This window comes from Tenrec ecaudatus, chromosome 10 (assembly GCF_050624435.1).
Source record: "Tenrec ecaudatus isolate mTenEca1 chromosome 10, mTenEca1.hap1, whole genome shotgun sequence".
NCBI classification, from domain to species: domain Eukaryota; kingdom Metazoa; phylum Chordata; class Mammalia; order Afrosoricida; family Tenrecidae; genus Tenrec; species Tenrec ecaudatus.
The window spans coordinates 799,055-819,386 of record NC_134539.1 but is presented as its reverse complement, the minus strand read 5'-3'; the positions used below and the strand labels follow the sequence as shown (position 1 = coordinate 819,386).

General features: G+C 64.0%; 3 protein-coding genes across 4 annotated transcripts; all 3 read right to left on the bottom strand.

Annotated features, from left to right (window-relative positions):
• Nucleotides 1-1,839: 1,839 nt before the first annotated feature.
• FUT7 (fucosyltransferase 7) lies at nucleotides 1,840-2,958 on the bottom strand. Its single transcript, XM_075562468.1, has one exon. The coding sequence runs from the start codon at nucleotides 2,956-2,958 to the stop codon at nucleotides 1,840-1,842; it is 1,119 nt and encodes a 372-aa protein (XP_075418583.1).
• A 4,022-nt stretch (nucleotides 2,959-6,980) lies between these two features.
• Nucleotides 6,981-12,225, bottom strand: NPDC1 (neural proliferation, differentiation and control 1). 2 transcript variants are annotated; one of them, XM_075559768.1, is made up of 8 exons: nucleotides 11,932-12,225; nucleotides 9,357-9,503; nucleotides 8,432-8,560; nucleotides 8,182-8,355; nucleotides 8,007-8,073; nucleotides 7,736-7,921; nucleotides 7,426-7,552; nucleotides 6,981-7,340 (listed from the first exon to the last, which is right to left on the bottom strand). In XM_075559768.1, the coding sequence occupies exons 1-8, from the start codon at nucleotides 12,041-12,043 to the stop codon at nucleotides 7,248-7,250; spliced, it is 1,035 nt and encodes a 344-aa protein (XP_075415883.1). In that variant the 5' UTR covers nucleotides 12,044-12,225; the 3' UTR covers nucleotides 6,981-7,247. The 2 variants fall into 2 exon arrangements, with proteins under 2 accessions (XP_075415883.1, XP_075415884.1); XM_075559769.1 differs by having other exon boundaries at nucleotides 7,426-7,522.
• A 1,480-nt stretch (nucleotides 12,226-13,705) lies between these two features.
• On the bottom strand, nucleotides 13,706-18,731 carry ENTPD2 (ectonucleoside triphosphate diphosphohydrolase 2). Its single transcript, XM_075559767.1, has 9 exons — nucleotides 18,576-18,731; nucleotides 17,263-17,380; nucleotides 16,701-16,851; nucleotides 16,435-16,594; nucleotides 16,127-16,354; nucleotides 15,356-15,610; nucleotides 15,147-15,266; nucleotides 14,357-14,491; nucleotides 13,706-14,282 (listed from the first exon to the last, which is right to left on the bottom strand). The coding sequence occupies exons 1-9, from the start codon at nucleotides 18,690-18,692 to the stop codon at nucleotides 14,079-14,081; spliced, it is 1,488 nt and encodes a 495-aa protein (XP_075415882.1). The 5' UTR covers nucleotides 18,693-18,731; the 3' UTR covers nucleotides 13,706-14,078.
• Nucleotides 18,732-20,332: the final 1,601 nt, after the last annotated feature.

The following is a 20,332-nucleotide window of genomic DNA, read 5'->3' as shown; positions in this document are numbered from 1 at the left end:
GGCTCCACCCCCACCGGCAACCAAGAGCCGGACCCCCTCGGCGGACCTCGCTCCCCGCCCAGCGGAGACCGGCCCAGCTCTTCAGCTCCCGCTCCCGCCCCAGGCTCATAGAAACCCCGTGTCCCAACAGAGAGCTTCACCCACCTTTCCAGGGTCCAGGCCACCTGTAGGCCCCAAGGCCCTCTCAGCGGACACCCAGCCTCCCTCCCTCCGAGGCGTCGGAGTGGTCCCTACACGCCAAGGGGTTCGGGTCTCCTCCACCAGGGCTCCCCCGTCAGAACAGCTGGGGGAGGGGAGGCAGGAATTTCATGTGGACAGCAAAGACCACTTCCAGCCTCGGAAACACTGTCCTGGGAGCACCACCCGCGAGAGCACCATGTCCCCAGGGACACAGTGTCCCCCGAGCACCGTGTTTAAGGGTACCCTCGGGGGTGGGCACCTCCTGACTCGCATTCTCAGATAGAACAGGGTGGGAGGGCTCTGCTTGGCTGCCCTGACCCCTACCCCCAACCCAGAGTTTCCTGTGTCCCCTGTGAGTGGGGCACTGGTGACTGACCAGGGGCCCCTCTGTTGACCAGCAGGACTGGCTGGTTGAACTCTGCTGTGTGTGCTGGGGGTGGGGGGGGCGGGGGGCAGATAGAGCTCAAGACAAGTGAAGCCCTGTCTCCAGTGGCTTCTCCATACCGTCCACCCTCAGAATCCAGTCTGTCTCAGGGGTCAAGTTAGCCCCATTGCCACGGTCAGGTTCCTGCTGGAGGCCCAGGTCCGCTGGGTCAGACCTCCGACCGCCTCCTAGGGCAGAAATGGGCTCATGGCAGACTTCTTGTGCGGCCAGTAGAGGGCAGCAGAAGGCTGCGCGACTCTGCATGGGCAGGGAACCCAGTGGGAAGCGCTGATTGATGACTTTTCATGGCCTCAGTTTCTCGGCCTGTAACGCAGTGTACACTGAATCACACACAAAAGGTGCACAGGAAGTGGGCAACCTTCACCCCACCATGCTTTCTCAGTACCCCTATCTCCAAGCCTTGGCATACATCCTTCACCCCTGGAAGCCCTGAAGCTGGGTCAAGGGCAGGAAATGACTGGCAGACCTCTGACAAGCTATGGGGGAGGGGAGGAACTGATGCCTCGAACCACTGCTTCCGGGCCCCAACGGCCTCCCAGCCCCACTTGGGCAGGGATAACCTCAAGGGGCACTGTTGGTTTCCCCCCTCCTTTCATCCCCTGCCCCAGGGCTTAGGCAGAGTGGGAAGCAGGTGTCTGATTCCACCACACTCACACCCCAGGCCATCAAGGTCCTCCAGCAAGGGGGCCCCTGGCTAGACGGCTGCCACCACCTACAGCCCATTGGCAGGCAGAGGGGACTGTGAGTCACAAATCAGCCCCCTGCCCAGACACCCCTCCTGCAGGCCCTGGATGTCCCTGGCACTACCTCTCCACCACCTCCACCCTTTAGGGGCCAGGGACAGACCTCAAATAAGACGTACCTCGGGCCTGTCCCTCACTGCCCCTGCCCTGCCCCCAGTGTCCAGCATGAGCAAGTGATTCTCCACCTCTTCAGACCCCAAAACACAGCCAGGGGCCCCTGGGTATCCCCAGCCCCTCTCCCTCCACCTCACCCACAACCCACAGAAGAGGACATGCTGCCTCCCACTTCCCTCCCTGCTCTTCTCTCCACCGTGCCTGCTCAACGTCCTCCACCCAGCAGCCTTCCCAGCCCCTCTGCCCCCACCTCCCCCCGGCCTCTGACCCCCACCCTGGCCCTGGCGCACAGGGACTCCGAGGGTCCGGTTCAGGTTTTATTGCAGCAGCCCGCAGCCGGCTCCCGGACACCCTGGCTCAGGCCTGGAACCAGCCCTCCAGGTCTTCGTAGACCTGCCCGCGCGGCAGGTGCGGGTAGCGCTCGCAGATGGCGCAGAAACGCTCGCGCCAGTCGTCGAGCAGGCGCACGCGCAGCCGGCTGCGCCAGGCAAGGAGGCGCCGGTAGCTGCTCTCGTTCATGCGGACGAGGAAGGAGGCCAGCTCGCGGACGGAGCCGAAGTCGTCCACGTGCACGAAGGCGCCCGGAGGAACGAAGGCTTCGTAGTTGGCGCGCGGGGGGCCCAGCACCACCGGCACAGCACCAGCCGCCAGCGCGTTTCGCCAGAACTTCTCGGTGATGTAGTCGCGGTGCTGGGAGTTCTCGAAGGCCAAGTAGAAGCGGTACCGGGCCACGGTGGGCAGCAGACAGTCCGAGCACAGCGGCCGGCGGCTGGCGCGGCCAAACACATCCACGGGCAGGTGTGGCGCCAGCTGGCGGTACAACCGCGCGCGCTGCTGCCGCTCTTGGAAGTTGCTGACCACCCAGGCAGCCACCCCGCGCTTGGCCGGCAGGGGTGGCGGTGGAGGACCCACGCGGGGTTCCAGGCGGCCGTAGGGCACGAAGATGTCCGAGTCGCTCCGGTAGCTCAGGACGCAGTTGAAGACACCGCTCAGGCGACCCAGACCGCGCGTGTGGCTGGGGGACTCCATAGAAGCCCAGACCCAGAGCTGCCCCTGCGATCTGCCCTCCGGGGGCAAGCGGGCCCGGTGTGTCTGCAGCTCCCGGTGGTGGAAGACCACTACATCTGCACTGGCCAGCAGGCTGCGGTTGGAGGTCAGGAGGCAGTGGGCCACACCAAACCGTGCACAGGTGTCCCCAGGCAGGTCTGGGGGCTGCTTGGCGAAGGGCCAGTGCCAGATGAGAATGGTGAGTGGAGACTGGGGCTCCAGGGTCCTTTCAGGGCCCAGCCCAGAGGGCCAGAGGAGCCAGAGGGCTGAGAGCAGGGCCCCGACAGCCAAGCCCCACCTGACCTGCAGCCTTCGTCCCACCAGGACCTGCAATGGGGGATGGAGGGAAAAGAAACTGTTACCTCCAAGGACACTGTGTCCCACCCCCACCCCTGAACTCACGCTCCCCACCAAAGCACTCACGGGCATGGCCACCACACAGCCTGTCTCCCAGAGTCGTCCAGAAAGTCTGGTTTTAAAATCTCAGTAACTGGCAGGTACAGGTGCCCTGAAACCACAGCTCCACCCAGCTGCCTGCTCTGGGGCACCCCAAATCACAGCTCCACCCAGCCGCCTGCCCCGGGACACCCAAAATCACAGCCTCTGCCAACAGCCTCCCCTGGGGCACCCAGAATTTGCAGATTCCCCCGCCCTCAGCAGCCTGCCTGTAGCACTGTCAGCCCCAACTTTGTGCTGGGGGACGGGGAGGGTTAGGCTTTGGCACTGCCCCCTGCCCCACCCTCCTCCCTGTTAGAAGCTCTGGCTCCAGCTGGGGGTAGAGGGGAGGGGACACGGATACTCACTGCTGGCTCACCCACGTTGTTGGTCTGCCCATGTACAGGTTCGGGGCCCAGATGGCTTCCAGGAGGCTCCGAGGGAACCTTGGGCAGAGGTGAGGGCCTAGGTGGGTGTGAGGCAGGCACCCCTGCCAGCTGCGGCCTCCTCCTCCTCCCCACTCACCAGGACCTGCTGGGGCCCAAGCTTACAGCAGGTGACTCCAGAGCCACCAGCCTGAGGGTTCTCTTGCTGGCTCCAACCAGGCCCAGTGTCCCACCCTGCATCCCTAAGGAGCACCTTGGTTTCAGAACTCATCTCTATAGAGGGAGGTCCATCCTGAGTGTAGCCTCCAGCAGACCCACTAGCAAAAGGCAGGGCCAGGGAGGGCTGGGGGACTGCCTTGGGGTCTCTGGGCCACATCCTCATCCTCTGGGACACAGAGCAGGGAGGGCACAGGAGGGGGCTTTCCAGACTGGAAGGGGAAGGAGCCAGTCTGTCCCTGACGCAGACGGGCAGGGGGCTGGCCCTGACTAGGAACAGGAAGGTTTGAAGTCCAGACAACCCACCCCATCCCCCAACTCCCGCCCCAAGGGTCCATTTCGTTCCCTGCTCTGGTCCCTCTGAGGAGAGTTGCCAGCGGCCTGGAGGGGGTCCCAGAGGCTCAAGGAGCCCCCCCCCCCAGCTGGATGTCCCATGCCTGCTGTCTAGGACTCACTCCACTATGCAGCTAGGTGGACCTTCTACATCATGTCCTTCCCAGAGATCTGGCCCATCTCAGGACCCACAGCCTCCTAGTCACCAGAGGGACAGGCTAGCTTGGGCAGCAGAGTAGCAGGGTGGAGGAGAAGCAGTGGGGCCCCTTGGAGCTGCCCGCCCAAGGTCCTAGTAACCTGGGGGAACTTGCGTAAGACTGCAGCAGGAGGGCTGTGGGCACTGCCTGAGGCGACTGTGCTATGGGCCTCCTGCCTGCCCAGGGCCACCGGCTTTAGGGTGCCGCTGATGACAGGCACCTGGGCCTGGCACCCCCCCTTCCCACTTCCATTTCTGGCAGGGCAGCTGCTCCCTCCCCCCACTTGAGCTGTACCCTGGTCTTGAGCCTACCTTCACTTACCTTTTCTCCTGTGGTGGGTGGGGGCAGGGGGCCCAGGAAGGACAGAATCCTGCAGCAGCCCGCCAGGGACCTGGCCACCCTTCCTGTTTGTGCTGCCAGCCTGTCACCACCCACCACAGGCCCCACCCGCACCCACAGCCTCCCCTCCGCGTCCTGGAGCAGGCTAGCCTAGCTTGGTGGTCCTGGGAACCTGCTGGCAGGAAGCAGGAGGAGACGGTGACCCCGACATGGACAGGACAAACGTGAGGTAAGCAAGCACAGTGAGTCACAGGAGAGTCAGGGCCCTGCCTAGCCCTCTCCCCCCACCTCCCCTGCTTAGGGTCCTTGGGTGGTAGCTGAGGGGCAAGGCTTAGCCTGGCTGGCTGCAGCCTAAGGGCATCATGGGATTAGAGCCCAGCTCTAGTGCCCACCACACTTAGCACCAGTGAAGAGGCCTCAGCAGAGGGCCAACTCAGACTCCCCTGCCCACAGTTGGCAGCGGCCTCTAGGCTTGCTTGGGCCAGCTGACGCTGGTGTGTCAGGAGTGCCCCCTGGTGGCTGTGCCTTGAAAGTAGCAAAGATGGTGGAGATGGGAGAGGTGGGGCTGGGGCTAGGGCTGGGCTCACCTTCAGGGGGAGGCAGCTGGGCAGCTCCTAGGGACCAGGGGACCAAAGTGTGTACCAAGGGGGCAGCACAAGGATGCAGCCAGGAACCCTTTCATAGGTGCCTTCCACCTGCCAATGGGGGCAGAGCCCCCCACCTGGAAGGACAGAGGCAGCCCAGCACCATTCTGGATCCCCAGTCTCCCCACACCTGGAGATACAAAGCGGGAAGCCGCCCAGTGCTGGTCCAGCTCCCCAAGCAACTCTCGTGCCTCGGGCTTCCCCTGGTGAGTGTGTGCCTAGCCCTTCCACCATGCTCCAATCTGGGAGTCAGGGGACTCTGGGCTGGCAGGAGGGTGATATAAACAGTAGTTGGGGGCTAGCAGGGTCTTATCAAGTGGATCATCCCACCCATATGCTGTGTTCAAGGCTCCGGGCAGAGTGGGGGGTCATCTGTGACCTCTGGGTGGGGTACAGGGAAAGCTAAGAGGTTTGTCAGGAGTGGAAGCCTCCCACCCACCTCCCCAGGCCACTGGCCTGGCCTCTCCGGTGGCAGGGGTGGAATGGGCTGGAGGGCTGAGTCTGGGTGGAACTCTGGCTGCTGCCAGGGAATGGTGTGTAGGGACAGGTGTGACAGGGAGACGGTGTGTAGGTGACATGAGAACAGGCCGCAGGACTTGGGGGAAGGGGACCTGGGCAGAGCAGGTAGATCATGGGCAGCACTAATACCCGAGGACCTCAGGCCCCTACCCTCCGTCCCGATATAGCCCCCCCGCCGCCACTCCTCCTCTCAATGCAGCTGTCTCTGGAAGGGGGGGTCCCATTTTCACCTGGACTTTTTGGGGGGGGGGAGCAGCAGGCCCTGGGGTCAGGTTTGGAAATGCCAAGAAGACAGGGTATGCTGGAGCTATTCTCAGTGCCCAGGTCAGCCCCTCCCCTCAGAGGACCTGCTGGGGAGGACTGGGCCAAGAGACAAGCAAGGGTTTGGGGACCCCAATAGAGGCATTGACAAAGGCAAGGGAGATGGGGATGGGCAAGCCCTGGGCAGTTCTGCCACTGGGCCTCACCAGAGGCCCTGGTTCTGGGGGACAAGTTGGCTGCAGCTCAGAAGGCTATGGAGCAGGGGCTCCAGGCTGGCACGGGACGTGACCAGGTAGTCCTGATCTGGGGCCAGGGCAGAAGGGAAGGCTGAGGACACAAGGATGAGCTTAGACCTTCCTGGGGAGAACTCCCCCCCCCCACCTTCCACTGAATTCCAGTTTGATTGGCCCAATTCCACACCCCAGGCCCCTGGAGCTCCAGGGGTACCACCTGCCCACGTCTGCAGGTTCTAGCCTGCCCAGCACCATGTGGCCTTGAGCAAGACACTAGCCTCCCTGTACCCCATTTCCTAGGACAAGGGACAAAGAATGGCTGTCCCCTCGGTGCTGATGACAAGGAGAGTGAGATGTGTCCCCAGCCTCCCAGTGGAGACAAATCCTAGCTCAAGGCTGCTGCCATCTCGACCCACACAGTCTTGCTAATTGTGTGTTGCTCCGTCCCCAACGTCCCTCTGCGGGCATGCCCTGACACCCCCCACCCTTCCCATTCCCCACCCTGGCTAAGGGCGGAGGGTCCACATCCTGTGGCAAGCCTGCCTTTGGCTGTGTCCTGGGCCCCCCTCCTGCAGGCCACCCATGGGACCTGGGGTGATGGACAGGGTACAGCCCCTCCCTCCCCAACTGCACAGAGCAAAACCCCCAGCAAGATGCTCTCATGGTCGGGATGGACAATTGGGCTCAGGTGGGATCTGAGTAGGCCAAGGGTGGCCCCAGTGCCCCAGCCCTGTGGGAGGCTAGTCGGAGGAGAGGGGCATCATGCCCTTAGCCTGCCTGGACCTCCTCCAGGGTCCCTCTACCAGACTCCAATGGGGTGGGGGCTTCAAAGTAACCTGCCTCCCCTGCCCACCCTCAACTACCCAGGAAGCCAATCAAAGGCCAAAGTTTGAAGTGTACTTTTAATTGGCTTTTATCTCCAAGGTACCAATGAAAACTGGTACCTGGTCTCTGGGGCCCTTGGGGCCCCGCCCCATCCAGCTTGGGTCTGGCTCCTAAGCCCAGGAGCAGGAGTGGTGGGCAGAAGGGGCCAGACACCAGGTCACACACGGGAGTCCAGTGGTCCCTCTCGCAGTCACAGGTGCTGTGGGAACAGGTTCCTTCTCTGGGAAACCCCGGCTGAGCCCTCCCGGTCTGGTGGGCGCCAGGCCCTGGTCACTGCAGCGGGGGTGGCGAGGGTGAGAGCAAGGGGGGCCTGGCCAGCGAGGAATCATCAAACAGTGGGTTCCGCACCTCCATCTCCCCAGTCTGCAAAGGCAGGGGCAGGTGGGTGTTAAGTGAGGCAGGGCCCCCTCCCCACCCCACCCCCGGAACCCTGCAGGGCGGTGCTCACCGGAGCCAGGCCAGGACACTCGTACACGGTGAAGTCCCCGTCTTCATTCTCCTCGTCCGAGGAGGCCAAGTCCAGCTCCTTGGGTGGCTCTTTATGCCTGGGCAGGGCCGGCAGAGGGTGGTGGGGTCTGGGCCGGGGTGTAGGGTGCAAGGGACAAGCCTCACGGTGTGAACAGTGGCTGAGTGCTGGGAAGGGGTCTGGGGACAGGGGCCAGATCCCTGGGTGAGGGCAGCTGCTCCTGGAGTGGGGACAGCACTCCAATCTCAGGTGGGGGCCAGAGCCAGGTCTGGGGTGGGATGAGGCCACTCACCGCTCCAAACTGAGCATCTGCTGCCTCTGGTGCTGATAATGGTACATCTCAGCACTCTGTGCCAGCCGCTGGTCCCCAGGAGCGGGACTGCGCACTGAAATGGAGATCCGGGGCGATGTGGGGGAGCCGGGCCCTTTCTGGGCAGTGTAGTCAACCTTCTGGCTCAGGCGAATCTCTCTCTGCAGCCTGTGGGGACGCAGGCCAGGGCATAAGACCTGTGGTGGAGAGTTCCGCCTGCAACCTGCATCCCCAGCCACCTGCACATGCTCACCTGCACCAGCAGAGGGCAGCCATGATGAGGGCGGTCACTCCAGCCACAGAGCAGGCCAGGATCAGCACTGTGGGAGGGGCGGGGCGATTGGTGAGGACCCCCAGAGGGTATGGGGCATCCGAGCCCGCCTCTTCCCCTTCTCCCTCACCCTGCACCACCCATGAGACAGACCTACCAAGGACTAGCCCGTCCCAGCGCTGGCCGCCAGGCTCCATCGGGGACATGTGCACAGGCCCCGACGACACTGGAGGTCCCAAAGAGGTGTGGGGCGTGGGCGAAGGGGCTCCTCGGGGCAAGGGAAGGCCCAGGCCCGGGCCCTGCCCGCGCTCAGAGAGCCCTAGCATGGCGGCTGTGGAAAGAGGTGGGTTAGAATATAGGCCCAGGCCGGTGAGTCACAGGCGGCAGAGGGTACAGCCGGGCCTCACCAGGTTGCAGAAGGCGTCGTCCGGCCTCAGGCTGGTCTGTGGGCCTCCAGGGTCCTGTCTCCTGGCGTGCTAGCTCTTGGGCTAAGAAGTCGATCTCATCTTCCAGCCTGGGCTGGGGCAGGCCCCTCCCTGAGAAGGTCAGGGCCGTCAGGCTGGGAGGCCTGTCCCTCAGCTGGCTACCCCAGCCTCAGGTGGCTGCTCAGGAAGGAGGGGACATCTGGGAGTCAGGCTCTGGGCCTGAGGCCAAGCTTCTGCTCAAGGACCTGGTACCCACTCGGCCTGGTTCATTGGTTGTCATGGTAATGGGTGAGGGCGTTTCCTAGGAATAGCAGTATCAGTTCCCAGGGACAGTGGGGGCAGGGCATGCAAGGGAGGTATGGGGGGACATACACGGATGGCCCTTGTCCCTCCACATGGCCTGAAGGGCTCACACTCAGCATCTTCTCGGACCAAGGCTGGGGAGCATGACTCCCCAAGGAGCAAGGCTAACACCAGGCATCACCTCTGCCCCCTATTCCTGGGACAGTGGGAGGAGAGGATGGGTGGGGAGGAGCTGAGGGGGCCATAGCCCAGGTGGAAGCTCCCAGGATGACACCCACAGGGAGAGCAGGGAGACAGGGGCTTTCTGGCCCCGTCATATTGGCAGCCACTCTGGTCCAGACCCGCAGGCTGGGGTCAATGCTCACAGAAAGATGTCTGTAAGGAGCATGCAGGTCGGCAAGTGGGGCACTCGGAGGGGAGAGCACGGGCAGGGCCCGCGGGCCTTCCTCTCCAGGCTTCCTTTGCACTGAATCCCTTGCCCTCGAGGGTGCGGACAGAGGCCTCAGAGTGCCCTGCTGTCAGGCCTATGCACCCCTAGAGCAGGGACCTTGTGCTACCTCAGTCCTGGGGGAAGGTGGCCTGTGCTTCAGGGGTGCCCACATACCCAGTGGCCGGAGAGTCCTGGGCACACACAGGCCCTGCTCATCCTCCTGGAAAGGCTGCAGGCATGGCCCACAGACATGTGAGTCGGGGGAGCAGCGTGACCGCCGTCTCAGGGCACAGTCCAGGCTCCCGGGGCAGGCGGCTGCATCTGGGGAGGCAGAGGCAGGAAGGATCAGGTCCTGCTTGGAAGCCCCAGGGTAGCAGTAGCACCCAGCATCAGCCACCTCCCCCTCATCCTCCAAGCCCCTGCCCCAAGCTGACCCAGCCTTCCTCCCCTCCAGCCATTGTTCTGGGCGGGCCCTGCTGCCCTCCCTCCCTCCCTCCGCCTGGAAGTCTGGGAGCCGGACCAGGAAAGCAAACAATACTGACTTATGGGAACTGCCTTGCTCCACCCTTTCCCTAGAGCCCACCCCACTGCCTGGGCCAAGGGATCCGGGAAGGAGCCTGTCGCTGCACTGCTCTGGGTTTTGCACCCCTAAGGCCCCCAATGCAGTCTCCATGTGCCTGGTGCCCCAGGCCTGGAGCGAGAGGGTGTGGCTAGGTCAGTTTCTTTGGCTCAACAGCAGCAACATGTGCTCACCACCCCCCCACCCCCCTTTCCCAAGGCACAGGGCTGCCCAATTCCCACCAACCCGCCCATCCCGCAGCTCTAGGGAGCCAGGCCTGACGGAGCCACCCACTGCCTCATCCAACCTCTGGTCTATGCCCAGGGCTCAGAGCGAGTGGGGAAGCGGACATGGGTGGAACTGGCCGGACCCTCTGCTGTGGAGTGAGGACAGAGCTCAGGATCCCTGCTTGGCCTCGGCCCTCTCTCTACGGAACTCTGCAACTGCCCGGATCTGGACCCAGGGCAGCTGCTATGTCCTTTCACCGCCATGCTGCGGGAGAGGGGTGGTGGAGAAGGTTGGAAATTCAGGCTTCCAGACAAGATAGTCCATCCTGATGCTGGGGGTGGGGACACACAGGGGCCCTGCCTTAGTTTCACCTAGGGTAGAAAAGGTGAGTATCCCCAGGTCTGGGGCTCTGAAAGACCCAGCAAGAGGGGGATAGGGAGGCAAGCAGGACCGACAGCCCTGCTGAGGAGCTGCCCACGTCCTCCTCACAGGTTGGGCATCAGGCGCCCGGTGACGTGGGCGATGAGCAAATGCCCACTCTGTCCTTCTTCAGACCTTGGCGGCCCTGGCTGGTTTCCTTGGTAACCTGACACTCAGCCCCAGGCTGTAGACATCCCTCCAGAGAAAGTTCCAGCAGCCTCTTCGGCAGGTGGGAAGGGCGGACCCAGGTTCCCAGTCCAGGCCCCTCACTCTCCACCATGGGGTCAGCAAGCGCCTGAGTCAGGCTGGAGCTCAGGGCTCGGCTGGTTGAACATTAACTCTGTGTCAGCAGGTCTGCCTGACCCCACCCACTGCCTGGGCACACAGGGAGCTGGGCAGTCCCTGTCCCTTGTAACCCAGAGTCCCCAGGCAGGGGATGGCAGGAGCCTGAGGTACAAGGTTGAGCCTGGGCTCTGCTCTGAGGCTCCAGTCCCCTGGTGGCCCTCTCACGCCAGAGAGGACTCCCCTGCTTACTCCAGGAGGCCGCATCCTGGGCCTCAGGGCGGGGTTCCAGGCACAACAGCTGGCAGCCTAAACAACTGGAGAACAGCTGGCAGCCTGATACCCCAGCGTCCCTGTTGGAATACTGAGCACAGGCCAGGGGAGAGGGGTCAGGAGCGCCCAGAGGCAGGTATAACCAACAGGAAATGGCCTGGGGACACTGCGGAACCATTGCCCCTGGGGTGGGGCACAGCAAGGTCCAGGCTGTCTCCACTGGAGGACGCCTCTGCTGAGCCTCTACCATCACTGGCCAGTCACCGCTTTGGCTCTTGGACCTCCTGGGGGCCTCTCCATGCATGCCAACTTCTGGTCCCCGGGTGCTGTGCCCGGGAAGGAATGGGGCCTGAAGAGCGGCCTCACAGTAAGGCCAGGGGAATGTTCACTCCCGCACACACAGGCCACAGCTCTGGGCCCGGGTCCTCATCTGTGCAGTGGGTGGATTCGAGCAGCCTGCAGAGGCAGCTGGAGAGCTGGACACAGGAGTGCCTGGAGACGAATCAGTGCTGGGGACCGCTGGTGGTCACCATATTGGGATCGGCCTCGGCAAACCACCCTGGATTCCTGGCTCCTCAGCCCTGGAGGGTCGCACACACCCAAGCTGCCAGTGTTGAGTAAGCTCTAAGAGGGTCCTGCCTCCTCCCCACGCACGAAACAAGGCCCTGAGTCAGCCAGGCCAGGCACTTCCAGCCACCACCAAAGGGACAAACAGGCTTTGCCCCCTCCGCGCCCACCACCGCCACTGCCATTGCCACCACCACCGGAGGCCGGGGTCCAGCCTGAACCAGGAGTCCTGCAGCCCCCCAGCACCGGTCCCGCCGGCGGGCTGACCCAGAGACAAAGGCACGCTCAGCGCAGTTCAGGTGCGCGGCACCCGCACTGTTTACGAACCCCCGGGGGCCAAACGGGGACGGGCACAGGGCGGAGGCGGCCAGCACGGGCCCCGCGGCCACCGGGGGGCCCGGGGCCTGGACGTGCGCTCACCCGGGCGGGCGGCAGCGGCCCCGCGCACAGCCGCCCCGAGGACCAGGCCGGAAAGGAGCAGGCGCAGCAGCCGCAGGTGCCGCGGAGAGGGCGGAGGGACGGGCGTCGCCATCCTTCAGCGCCGTCGCCGGGGCAGCATGGCACCGGGCTGCCCGGGACTCGGCGCGGGATCCGGGCGCTGCGTCCGAGGGGCGGAGTAGGAAGTGGAGGCGGCGGCGGTCGTGAAGGAGGAGGAAAAGGAGGCCCGGCGGCGTCGCTGACGCTGCGGCAAAGGATCCGGGATGCAGGAGCGGAGGATCCAGGAGCGCGCGGGTGTGCGCCTGCGCGCTGATCCAGGGGGCGGGACGGCGCCTCCAGGCTGTGTCCCCCCCACCCCCCAACGCCTCCTCGCCCCTCACCCGGTTCCTGGCTCCTCCTCTGGCCTCCGGGCAACTGGGGCGCCCTCCTCTGCTCCCCTCGAATACGGCTTGGGACTGGCCGGGGGTGGGCTTCCCTGAGATGCACTCTCTCCTTACCCCCTGCCTACCAGCTGCCCATTCGACTTCCTAGCCCTGCTGAAGCGGGGAAGCAGTCTGGGCCTAGAGACGCGGGTCCCAGGGACACCGGACACGCTAGGGTTCCGGACATGCAGGTGCCAGGGACGCATCGGGGCCCTCAGACGCGGCGAAAAGCAGCCCCACTCCGCAACGGAAGCTGGCTAGGACTACGCGCAGGGAGGGCACCGGAGCCCAACGTGGCGCTGATGAGCGACAGCTGGGAGCTGTCCAAGGTGGTCTCCCTGCCCGGATAGGCAGCCCCAGGCTTCATGCCGAGTAAAGCGGAGGGTCGGTCGAAAAGGGGAAGAGGCTTAACTAGGTGGATTGACGTCGTGGCTGCCACGCCGGCCCCCAATATAGTAGCTGTGGTTAGGATAGTGCAGAACTGGGCGGAGTTCCCTTCTGTTCAACTGGGGTCGCTATGAGTCAGAGCCAACTCCATCGGACCTAACAAAGGGACTGCAGAGCCCCACCATAGGGAACACCTATGACTCCCCCTTTCCCCTCCCTGCTGCCACATGGGAGTGAGCCCCACGTCACTCCACCTGACCACCTGCCCCTGGCCCCACACCCTCAACCTGCCCTTCCCCTCAGGCCTCAGGACCCCGAAGCTGTGACTGGCTGCCTTCGGGGTTGGGAAGGGGTGCTGCGTTGGCAGGGGTGGGAGAGGGTACGCCGAGCAGTGACACCCACCTCGGGGCACTGTCCAGACAGAAATGGTGCCTGAGTTCAATGGGGGGAGGGGGTAGGCAAGACATCACCTAGGGGGAGGAGGCCCCTTGGAGACACCTGGACAGAGGGTGCATGTCCAGGCAGGCAGTGGGCACAGTGTCCTCCAGGACTGTGAGCTACACATTACTGACTGACATCTCATCCTGACTCCCAACTCTTCCCAGCCTCCCACTGCACCCCTCCTAATCTGACAGTGAACTGTGACCCCCCCACTCCCATGTGTGTCCCACGCCAACTCTAGGTCAGAGCCCCGCCTTCAGCCCAACTTAAGTCACCAGTCCTAAACAGGGGAACCCGGGGCTAGGCTGGCCAAGATGATTCAGGGACTCTGGGCTCCTCCCTGGAGCTGGGGGTAGCAACTCCAGGCCACCAAGAACCCATCCAGGGAGGGAGCTCAGACCACCCAAGCGCTGGGCCCCTGGAGAAAGGAAGGAGGGTGGGTCACAGGATGTAAATTTGGCCTTCGCAGCAGGAGGGCGCCAGGCGCCAGCCCATGAACACTACACTATAGGGAAAAAATTTATTACAAAACTTTACAAGTAGGTTCTGGGCTGGTTCCCAGCCCGTGGACCCTGACCCTCCCCAAATACAGAGTGCAGGATGCTGGTTTTCAGAATAAAACCGTACCTCCTACCACCACAGGTTGGGACACACAAATACACATACACACAGAGGAAGTGGAAAAGGACAGATGCCTGAGACTCGGCTAAGCCTGGACGGTGGGGGGCGGGCTACAGTGGAGGTGGGCTGGGAAGGGCAGGCTGAGCTCTTCTGACACCCACCCCGCAGCCCACAGTGTGCGCGCGGGCCCCTGAATCCCCGTCCTTGAGGGCGCATGCCAGGTTGCCAGTGGAGACACACATGGGGCAGTCGCGGCCACTAGCTGAAGTTGGTCGACTTGGAGGAGAGCGTCTGGCGCAGCAGCAGCCCCAGCGCGCTCAGGAGCAATGCAGAGAAGAGCAGCAAGAGGACCACCCAGGACCCCAGGACCGAGCTCTTGAGCAGCCTCGGCGGGTCAGCGGGGATCATGTTCGTCAGGTTCAGCATGTAGCCAAGCGCCCAGCCCACCGACGTATCACGGACCTGCAGGGGCGCCAGCAGGGTCAGCCTTGGAGTGGCCAGGAGGCCCCGCCCCCACCCCAGCGGCCCGCACCCACCTCCTTCTGGAAGGCCACACCACGGAAGGCTCGGTGGTCAAAGCCATAGCCCCGGCTCAGCAGGTACTGTACGTAAAGGGCCCCCGCACAGTATTCAGCCAGGCGTGAGTTGTTCTTTGGCGACAGCTTCTGCAGCTGAGAGGGGGCCACAGTGTGTGTGAAAGATGCCCTGGTTCCACACGCCCTGGAGGTCTCGCCCCAGGGCGCTGCACCCCTCCCTGTGCACAGGCGCAGGTCACTCTAATGCACCCAAACGCTCACTCCGTGATCCTGAGGCCAGGCCAGGGGGTGTGCATGCCTGCCTGGCTATGTGGCAGCAGAGAAGCCCCCAGCTGGAGCTTCACAGGCGGCCCCACAGGGGGTTCACAGGTGCTCCTGTGTCAGGTGGCCCAGATTTCTGTTGTAATGGCCCACCCAGCGTGACCAGAACCCAGTGGAGCTACAAATGCACCCTATTAGTGTCAGGACCAAGCCTGGGGGTCATTCTCAACAGCCCGGCCCCACACCCTTGCCAGTCTTCACAGGGAGATGATCTGGCCCCTTTCACCCCCAGGCCAGTCAGTGGCTGAACACTGTTCCCCCCATCAGGTTCTATGGTCAGATAATGGGTGGGGGTGGGGGGGCTGGCTCTGCAGCCCCATCAAGCTGCTCCTGGCTATGAACACCACCACCATCCCCCAAGCCCACCCAGAGTCTGACTCAGGCCACCAGTCCACAGGACAGCAGCACAGTGACTGGGATGAGGCCTCCTGCACGCCCTGCAGTGGGAGGGGCAGGGCCTGGGCCCCACCTCTTGCCAGGTGTGGCTGCAGATAGACTTGGAGGCCAACTCCAGCTGGGACAGGGTTGTCACTGGCCACCCCAACACAGTGTGCAGGAAGTCTATGATGTAGAAGAAGGCGGAGAAGGCCTGCGAAGGAAGGTGGTCACAGTCATACTGGGCTGCTGCCCCCACCCCATGCTTGGCGGCAGCCCCTCCCCTGGCCCAGGTGGACTTACGATGAAGTTGCCGGCTATGGGGGGCTGGAAGACGCCGTCGAAGGAGCAGTGTGAGAAGGGGCAGGAGGACTGATTGAAGAGGTTGGACACCAAGCTTCGGCAGAGAGTCCAGTTGCTGCTGCCTGCCAGGCTGACGCTGGTTCTCCCGGTCAGGATCTGGGGCACCTGGGCCTCTGTGCAGGGGGCCCTGTACACATCCTGGAGGGATACCTCCCTGGTGAAGCCCCTCGGCCAGCAGGGGTGGGCATCATGGGTCTGAGGGTGGTAAGGGACAGGTAGCATCACCCACCCATTAAGCACGACCTGAAGTCGGCATGCCAGGCCCACCTCCCAGAGGATAAGGTGGTGAATCTCCCACCATTCCCACTTGGGGAACCCCTATCTATGCTCAGGGACAAGCCAGGGCTCCCCACTGCCTGCTGAACAAAGAGTAAACTCCCTGGCCAGCCAGGCATGCAGGCCTCCTTTTCCTCCCAGGCCCCACTCCTTGCTGCTCCCCTCGTCCCGACTCACTCACGGCAGCTTTGGGACTTGCCATGAGCCCTGGTGGCCTAATCTGTTATGTACTGGGCTGCTCTCCGCAAGGACCACAGTTCAAAGACAGCAGCTGCTCCACAGGAGAACTGTGAGGGCTTTCTGCTCCCGTAAAGATTCCAAGAACCCACAGGGGCAGTTCTACTCTGTCTGATGGGGTCATTGTGGGGCTAGGCTTTTGGAGTTGAGCAGACAGCCACAGTGTGGCCCCTGAGGTAGCCATGGGGTGGTGGGCACCTGGAGGACTCTGGCCAGCAGCCTCCGGAGGACCTGGTCTCGGCCGTAGCAGAGGAAGCTGTGCGTGTAGATGTGGTAGGAGCGGCCATAGAGCTGCAGGTGAGCCTGGCTAGCTGGATCTTCAGCATCACCGCTTATCTCAAAGGTGATCTGTGTGGAGGCGCCGCCCAGGTCCATAGCCCCCAGCGTGTCCTTCGGGGACTGAAACCACTGGCCCACCCAGTTATACTGTGGAGAATGGAGGCTGAGTCAGCAGGTGTGGAAGGAGGGTTTCCCTCTGGGGCCCAGCTACCCCAGGCCTTGCCCACCTTGATGAAGTTCTCCAGCAGGTAGTTGACGGTGACCCAGCCAAAAACTCCCTCATCCTGGCCCGAGAGGATATGAGCACCCCGGAAGTCAAAGGGGTACTCACTCATCGTCTGTGTCACAGCGGCCAGGACTTTGCCTGAGGCCTGGGGGTTGGTCAGCCTGCAGAACAGGAGCCCTAAGTAGCCACTCTCCAGGTGGCTCATGGTCCAGGGCAGCTGTGCTGGGGGCAGGGGCAGGGAGCTGGCAGGGTAGGGAGGACACTTACTGGAGCAGGCGCATGCCCGCAGTGGCTCCCAGGTAGAGAGGCGTTCCCTTGTGGCTCTCTTTGGGCACATCCTGTAGTGCCTGGTCCAGGCATTCTCTGAGGCTCTGGCCAGCCTGGGAGGGGTTGTATTCATAGCTGGAGATGCCTCCACCTGGGGGAGGCAGAGAGAAGGGCCCCCAAGCCTACATAATTGGATGCAGGGGCTTGGACTCCCAGGCCAGGTGGCAGCTGAGTGACTCATGCCTTGTGGGCTTAAGCACTGGGAGACACCCAGCTTGGAGACAAAGGGGTCTGAGTGCCGCCTTCCCAGTGGGTGTGGGCCCAGGTGCCAGGACAAAGCAGGCTCCTGGGACCCTCCTGCTGCTCTCTTGAGTCCCCAACCCTTGCTAGGTAGGGTTCTTTTTCTAGAAAGCAAATGTTCACAGCCCACCTGCACAGGGACCCAGCTGCTCTCGGGCAGGTCATGCCCAGTGGCATACCAAGGGGCAGGGGCTGCTGAGCTGCAGGGACGAAGGGTCTGGGCGTCCAGGCTGTGACAGCACCGGGTTGTATGGTCCCTTACCAAGTACATCACAGGAGCTGTGTTGACCCACGATGCCGGTGTTGTTCTCCTTGTGCGCGGGCCACTTGTACACAAACATGGACGTGTGCGAGGAGCCTGCGTCCAGGACAATGCCATACTAGAAGCAGGGTGGGGTACAGTGGGGTCAGCCTCAGTCCCCCAGCTCTCCAGACCCAGCCGACCCAGAGGGGAAGTGGGAAACTGTGATTGCAGGCCCCACCTCAGAGAGGAACAGACAGGCTCAGAGAAGACTTCGAAGCCCAACAGACATGGTGGGGGTGGGGGAGCCCCCTAGCCCACCCCGCCACCTGCCATCTCACCCCCTCTGACTGCCCAAAGCAAGGGCAGATGCATAAAAAGGTCCTGGGGCCAGCATCACACCTGGAACTCTGCCTCAGCTGGGGACAGATGGGGCCGTGCCCAGAGAGGAATTCCATCGGGCAGGCCTTTCTTCCCCTGGCCAACACTGACCTCAGCTGACCTCAGCTGGCCTCAGCTGGCCTCCCCTGGCCAGAGATGCGGAAGCCAGGGGAGGTCCCTGGGGACCCCCGTGTGCAGGGATGCAGGGTGTGGCCTCCATCTGGGAACAAACTCTGGCTGGAAACACCTCCTCAGTGCCTGGGAGCCAGGGAGGGGGCAGTGGGGCCTTAGCCAAATGATGGCGATGGCGGTGTAGGAGGCCTGGTCAAGCCCAGCACCTGCCCCCTCCCCGCCCCGCCCCTAAGGCTGGATACCTACGGGGAGGGGGTGCGGACCTCAGGTGGGGACCACGCCCTCCCGCCTTCCAGCACTAGTTCAGGTGGAAGAACGGGCCTGTCAGCCTGGACCTGAGCGCCTCCCCACCAGGGAACTCTCCCTGAGCCCCCAGGGCTCAGTCAACCCACCCTCCCCCGGGCGGGGGTTCGAGACTTCCAAACCCCACCCCCACCCTCCGCCTGGAGACCGCGCCCCTCTCCTTCCCGCCAGCCCCTCAGAGCCTGGTCCCCCGCAGAAGCCCACCGAGGGGTTACGGGACGGACGCAGCCAGGCCCTGGGCTCTGGTCCCGGAGTCGGAGATTTCGGCTTCTGCCGGGTAGCGGGGAGAGTGCCGTGGCTGGCCCCAGCGCCCGCCCGGTCCAAGGTGGCCCCCTAAGGGTGCGACCCTGGCACGGCGGCCGCGGAGTTGCTGGGACCTTGGCCTCCTACCCCCCCCCCCCCGCCGCCTGCGTAGCCCCGAGACGCCGCTGCCTCCCGGTGGCCCCGGGCGGGGAGCTGGGCTGCGGGCGACCAGCCAACTCCGGCGGCCGGAACGTGCGCGGGGTGCGGGCGAGCACCTTGAGGCCGGACGGCTCCTGGACGTCCCGGGTGCGGACGCAGAGCAGCAGCAGGCCGAGCAGGCCCGCCGCGGCCAGCAGCAGCAGCGGCAGCAGGGACAGCACCTTCCGGGCCATGAGCGGACAGCGGGGAGCAGCGGATTGCGGAGTTGGCCGGCTGGGCCGGCCAGAGTCGCCGGGTGGGCGCCGGGCCCCGCCCCCAGACCGCCCCCGGCCCGGCCCGCCCCCTGTCCCGCCCCACTCCGCCTCTGGCGATTCCGCGTCCCCAGGCCCTGGACCCGCGAATGCAGGTGTGAGACGTGGCCCAGCTGAGTCACCGCGCCGCACCTCCAACGCCCGTGTCACCGCTGAGCGCCTTGGATCAGCATCCGCTCTCCTTCCTACCTGACCACCACGGAGCCCGTCCTTCCTCTCCTGTCTCCTGTGTCCCTAGAGGTGGCCAGCCAATGTCTGGCCACATGCAGCGGGGCACAGTGGCTGTGCCCCGGGGTGGAAGCGCACGTTGGCTGGGAGGCAGGACCTGGCAGGGCGCGGGATGCCAGGCTGTGGAGAGCAGGCTTGGGCTTGAACAGAGGGTCTGGGCCCTAGGGACACTCTTCTGGGGGGGCTGGAGACAATCAGTTGCAGCGTGAGGAGGGAAAGGTTGGAGACATCCCCTCTCTATGGATCCCTGCGGAAATGGGGAATGGGCTGCCCTAAGCCTGGGAGCCCAGAGTCCCACAACTGGAGGGACAGGCCACCTACACCAGAGATGGGTCTCAGAGGGGCCCTGTGCCTGCAGGGGGGAGGGGAGGTCAGAGGAGCCTCGCCACAGTGGGGAATAGGAGCAGGGTGCCAAGGGCTGCCCTACAGAGGATTCCCCAGCCAGGCGTCTTGGGGTGGCAGTCAGTAGAGCATAGGTCCCTGCGCACTGGCCCGAGTTAGCTGCCCTAAGAAACCTCCATCCTCCCTGCTGTGAGCTCACTGGGAGCTGCGTGCCATGGAACTGGGCTCATGTCTGCAGGATAGGAATGCCAGCCCAGGCTGCGCCCCAGGGAGCCTGGAGCCAGACCACCAGGGAACGGCTGCAGCTGGGCTGGGCACATGGGGGCCACAGGGGCCTTTGATGAGGCGGGGCAGGGGCACCGCCCTGGCGCTGCCCCCAGCAGGAACAATGGGGCTGGGACCGCAGCCCGTTGGTTCGGAGGGTCTGGTGTCACAGCCCAACCAAAGGAGGCTTTCTTCCAGTTTGAGACTGGAGGGAAGGGGGGAACTGCGGGGGCCCTCACGCCCAGCCTGGCCGCTTGGGGGAGTTGGACGTGGCCTTCGTTGGGCTCCAGGCCCGTTTTCCAGTCCTGCTTCCCCCTCCAAAGCCCCCCAAGGGAGAGGCCGGGACAAAGACACCAGCAGCGGTCTGCAGCTGCCGGGTGGGTGCAGGCGAGGGCTACAGAGAAGTCAATGTCCCCGCTTCTCCTCGCTGCCCCCCTACATGCCCAGCCCCACCCCTGCCCGCTGGACTGGCTTGAGATTCCTTGGCAGCGACAGCAGGGGCTCCGTTGGTCTTGGGGCCGACTTGGCGGAGCCCTGGCTGTGCCACCAAGGCTGCACTGTGAGCGGAGAGTGCTGCCCATTGTGTTGAGGGCAGCAGTGCACCACTGGCCAGAGGCCCCCCTGAGCCACACTTGTCCCACCGGAGGAGTGGGCGGGCGGAGCTTAAGAAAGGGGCAGTGGTGGGGACATTGGAGACCCCCCACCCCCCACACACCCCTGGTATGCAG